At 37.8% G+C, this 5,171-nt stretch overlaps 1 protein-coding gene across 1 annotated transcript in view; it reads left to right on the forward strand.

Annotated features, from left to right (window-relative positions):
* LOC122090763 (ATP-dependent Clp protease proteolytic subunit-related protein 1, chloroplastic) overlaps positions 1 to 5,109 on the forward strand; it is a 7,053-nt gene extending 1,944 nt beyond the window's left edge. The window contains exons 2-9 of the mRNA XM_042660477.1: positions 581 to 696; positions 3,032 to 3,235; positions 3,350 to 3,454; positions 3,611 to 3,673; positions 3,992 to 4,103; positions 4,314 to 4,375; positions 4,481 to 4,663; positions 4,741 to 5,109. Of these exons, the coding sequence (XP_042516411.1) occupies positions 581 to 696; positions 3,032 to 3,235; positions 3,350 to 3,454; positions 3,611 to 3,673; positions 3,992 to 4,103; positions 4,314 to 4,375; positions 4,481 to 4,663; positions 4,741 to 4,827 (932 nt within the window). The 3' untranslated portion in view covers positions 4,828 to 5,109. The remainder of the gene's footprint in view (positions 1 to 580; positions 697 to 3,031; positions 3,236 to 3,349; positions 3,455 to 3,610; positions 3,674 to 3,991; positions 4,104 to 4,313; positions 4,376 to 4,480; positions 4,664 to 4,740) is intronic.
* The last annotated feature ends 62 nt before the right edge of the window (positions 5,110 to 5,171 follow it).

Here is a 5,171-nt window from a genome sequence, read left to right on the forward strand (position 1 = left end):
AAAAAAAAAACTAAAAGCTCCAACCTATAATTTAACTACCCAAAGGTCACTTTCAGCCCATTGTACTGCTAACTGTCTGGGGCCTTCTAAACTTACACATAGGCATCCATACGGATTAATGTCTAATGCAATTGCATCAGACATGCTCTTTCCTTTTAGTTATCTACTCTTTGTAGGTTTGAGGGCATTTGTTTCAGGATCTTTATATGAACTTGAGTGTAAACCTTTGAATCAAAGAGAATATTTACTTTACTTCTGGGAAGAAAGGTTTCAAAAATGTATTTCAGCCTTTCTGATCTGCTTCATGTCAAAGTTAACCATTACAGTACCACTTCCAGTAATGTGGTGAGCACCAGAGAATGCACTCATGTTCATATGTTTTACAGCACAACCACTTAAAAAACTATGTAGATGGATAAGTATAGGTTCAGTCAATGGTTGACAAGCTCTTGTTCATATGTATTATTAGGCTTGAGATTATTTGTTCTGGATTGGATACATGTGATATTATTTACCAGAAATTTGAGAATGGAGAATAATTTAATGTTTCCTCAACAACTCTTTTGATTGCTTTGTTCAGTGATGGACAATTACAAAAATGCTCCAAAATACCTTTATGGTCTTTCTCCTTCACAAATGGACATGTTTATGACAGAGGATAGCCCCATTCGGAAACAATCAGAAAAAGTCACAGAGGTACTTTCTTTTAATGTAGCTTTCTAATTTTTCATGTTATAGCTTTGGTGAACTATGTGACATTCCAGGACTAGTTAAGTATGATAGTCCAAGAGTCTACCACTTGATCAATAGAATTAATGATGTAGCAGCACTTTCATGGCTAGACCAGCGTGACCCAATCTAGAAACCTAGATCGAGAAGAACCTGGTCAAATCTGGTTTCTTGGTCCCATAGGAGAGTATTTAGGAATTTATTTAATTGTTTTGGTTATTCTTGAAATCTTTTATTGTGTGTTATGGAATTTAGATACTTGGGAGAGTTTGTTTTCCAGTTTCCTTGTTGGAGCAAGGTTCGAAGTTTTGGTTTCAAAGCCAGTTTTCATCCTGGCACAAAACTGAAAATTTTCACGTAACCATGAAATTTTGATCAAAATCTGGTAAGTTTCATCTGCAGGTTTCAACTGTTGGTTTCAAGCTCCAAATGATTTAATTAGGCCCCGGAACTTCTAGGAATCCTATTTTAGGCTTTCTAAACATAGTGAGACTAACAACAACTGCCTAGCGTAGTTGGTGAGCTCTAGTGCGCAAAAAGTCCATGCTCACCAGAAGGTCTTGAGTTCGAGCCTCCTGGCTGTTATCTACATCCCCTCCCTACATATCAAAATAAATAAATAAATAATGAGACCCTTAGATTGTAGAAAAACACACCCAAAATGATAGTTTGGCTTCGGACCATTGGTAGTGTACAACGTAAATGATTGTTATATTTTCTCTAATATTAACTATCCTATACAAGATATAGTACTAGAACACATAATTCAATTAAAACAACTAAAATATGCATTAGTAATGAATAAACATGAAATTAGAAACCATTTCGTAATTATCAAATGTTATACATGGTTCATTACAAAAGATATGGGAGTGATTTGACAAAAAATCACAAATATTGAGGTTTTCTTGGACGTGTAGCTCTTTGGATAGAAAAAAAGATACTAAAACCCCAAACATGTTTGAATTTTGCCGAAACTGCTTTTGATTGAAACTTGGTAAGACCCAGGTATCGCCCCTGGTTTTGTTTCAATCTTTGTCGAAACCAAAATTTTCACAAAATTTCGGTCATTTCAAACATTGTGTTGGAGTCGATTTCAGTTTTAAAAGAGGCTATATATGTAACCTCAAGATTGAGATTGAGCAGAGAACTGAATTATATATTTATCCGGTAAGGACTTGCTTGGTGTGGATCGATAGCAAGTTGTTAGCCGATTGCTCATTTCTTCTTTATCTCTTCCCCTACTCGATTTAGTCGTGTCTGTTCTCTGTTTAGTTCTTCTTGTTTCCCTTCCTTTCTTCCTTGTTTCTTCTTCTCCTAAACTACCTGTTATCTACTCCTTGGTGGCTTACCATGTTCTAACATTTTGTTTTGCATGAGAGAGATCGATCTTTCTTAGATATTCTTCCATCAGCCTTAGGATCTGGGTATGAGTCGCCACCATAAAATGACATAAACCCTAGATTCTCTTCCCTGAACTCCATCACTGCTGAAAGATTTTTCCTGAAACCAATCGGAACCTGCAGCTACCACTACTCCCAATTCCAGGAATTTATAATCAAAATACCACTTGGTTTCTGGATTGTTGTGGTTTGAATCTAATACGGCGTGGATTGCAAGCCTCTACCCCTATCGTACTTTTTTTTTTTATACTTGGTTGAGAGGCTGGGTCAATCACAAAAACCTCCCTTCCGCTGGCTTTGTTTTGGTTTAGAGGTTGAAGCAACCTGTTTCCTTATTTTTAATTGAGGACAACTTCTTGTAAGATCTCCCAAATGCTGCTTTTTGTCTGAGTTATTTTTATTTCATCCCATTCTTATTCATATTCCAGAATTGTTTTCCAGCTCAATTTTTTATTTCCTGTTGATTCCCCGAGTCTTTTTTCTCTTCACTCTTTGGTCCTATGCTTCCAAATATCTAATACCCTACCACTGCTTTATATTTGGATTTTATCACTTGGGTGGGCCCATAACAACGCAAAAGCAGGATTTTGGAACCCTGGGTTGCATTACTCAAGTCCAGTTCTCCAAAAGCTGGTGCATTTCCTGATGCAATTTGGATGATCCACTAAATTCTATTTTGGATCCCAATAACAGCAGTGGGACAACAGTGGGTGCTGGTGAATTGGACATATTCGACCATGATAATTTGTTTGTTTGTTCAGCCGTTGCAAGAATCTCGTATAAAAACTAATTGCAAATTTTGTTCATAAAGATTGCAGCTTCACATGTAGATTCCAAATATTATTTTTGACCGGATTAGGAGCAAGGATAGATCTCATACGTGTGTGTTTAAATGACAGGAAACCATTTCGTCTGCAAGAAATTATCTTGATCACGGAGGGATGTGGAGTTCATCGGGAATGAAGGATGGGGGTCCTTCAAGGTATAGCATGAGCGTAAGCATGTATCGTGGTGGAGCCAGAGGATATGGAAGGCCTAGAACGGCTCCTCCAGATTTGCCTTCTTTACTCTTAGATGCTCGGATTTGCTATCTTGGCATGCCTGTAAGATGCTATGCATAAAAGCTCTTCCGCATAAAAGCTCCTTGAACTTGAATTTCTGATTTCTCTGATAATATTTGATCCTTGTCATCTGTACTTTTCTTTTGTTGATTACAGATTGTTCCAGCAGTAACTGAGCTTCTTGTCGCTCAGCTTATGTGGTTGGACTATGACAATCCATCGAAGCCAATATATTTATATATCAATTCACCTGGGACTCAGGTTTTACTGCGTACTTAGTCCATTTCATGCTTCTAGTGTTGAATTTTGTTTTTCCTAGAGACATTCATTCATTCCATGATGTAAAACTCTCTGCTTGAGTTACTTTTGGACTTGAAAGCTTCTTGGCATTAATTGTTTCTGTATGCTATTTGCCAGAATGAGAAGATGGAGACTGTTGGATCTGAAACAGAGGCATATGCAATTGCTGACACCATGGCTGTAAGCATTCTAATTCATTACTTTATGCTTCGCTATCGCGCATGACTTGTATTGTAGTCTTAAGTCTTGTAGTCTGCCCGGAATGCCTCTGTAGTCTTTCACTTCGTTCCTTCTTCCTTCATTCATGGTTTCAACAACATTTTTTCTAGAAATTGCTAACTTGAGACAACTGCTGGTAGCCATAAATGATCTTCCATTAAGGAAAAATGATCTCTTTTTTTTCCCTCTCTCTCTTAAATGCAAGTTTTGATTGGTTAGACATATTTGGTTCTAACATCGGAACCTCAATTGATTTGTTTGTGCTTTCTTTGTACACAGTACTGCAAATCCAAATTCTATACTGTGAATTGTGGCATGGCATACGGTCAAGCAGCAATGCTGCTATCACTTGGAACCAAGGGTTATCGGGCACTACAGCCAAATGCATCTAGTATGATTTTGTCTTCATTTTAGTGATTAAAATTTCTGACGTGATTGTTAGCATACTTCAGTTGATCTAACGTTTGGGCTTATGCTTCAACTGGCCTACAAGATGCTTTGGTTTCTTTGACTCTGCTTGTGGGGTTGTGGGGAGATTTGCCAATCTGCCCTTCTTGTAAATTACTTTCAGAATTTCTAACTGTATGATATTGGATTACAGCAAAACTATATTTGCCAAAAGTCAACAGATCAAGTGGCGCAGTGATTGATATGTGGATCAAGGTTCTCTCTCTCTCTCTCTCTCTCTCTCTCTCTCTCTCTCTCTCTCTCAGCTATATGTGGATCAAGGTTTTCTCTCTCAGCTATTTACTATGATCATCTCTCCAGGCAAAAGAGCTAGATGCAAACACCGATTACTACATTGAACTTCTAGCAAAAGGAATCGGTAAGCCAAAGGAAGAAATTGCGAAAGACATCCAACGGCCCAAATATTTCCAAACACAAGAAGCAATTGCCTATGGAATTGCTGATAAGATAATTGACTCGAGGGATGCTGCATTTGAGAAACGGGTAATTTACCATTGACTTTCCACTAATTTTCTTACATTGTGTTTCTTAATATTCTCATTAATTAATTTTCAATACAGAACTATGATGAGATGCTAGCCCAATCAAAAGCTACGAGGAGGGCAGCAGGTGTTGGGCCACAAGCAGCACCCTCTGGATTTAGGTAGAGAGAGAGAAAACCCAACAATGTGCCACAAAGATTGAAGAGAGGTTGTATGCTATTGTTCTATATTTAGTGTTATGGAGGAGCAGGATACCCTTCGAGGCAGTGTGAATATGTATTTATATTTTGTGACTGCAAGGAACCAGTTTGGTAAATACAGATACGCCCAAAAACAGCAAACGCTCCTCATTGACATCAGCCATTCAGCGTTGGAAGTCGAATTCTGCAGAAAATTGGAAATTTTTGTTTACTGAAATGGTAAATCTTGTTAAATATTTTATGGCAACAGAAATGCAGCTAAAATTCCTGCTTGAGTTATTAATACCTACCCACGCGCCACACCCCCCG

Source organism: Macadamia integrifolia, chromosome 10, assembly GCF_013358625.1.
Source record: "Macadamia integrifolia cultivar HAES 741 chromosome 10, SCU_Mint_v3, whole genome shotgun sequence".
Classification (NCBI taxonomy): domain Eukaryota; kingdom Viridiplantae; phylum Streptophyta; class Magnoliopsida; order Proteales; family Proteaceae; genus Macadamia; species Macadamia integrifolia.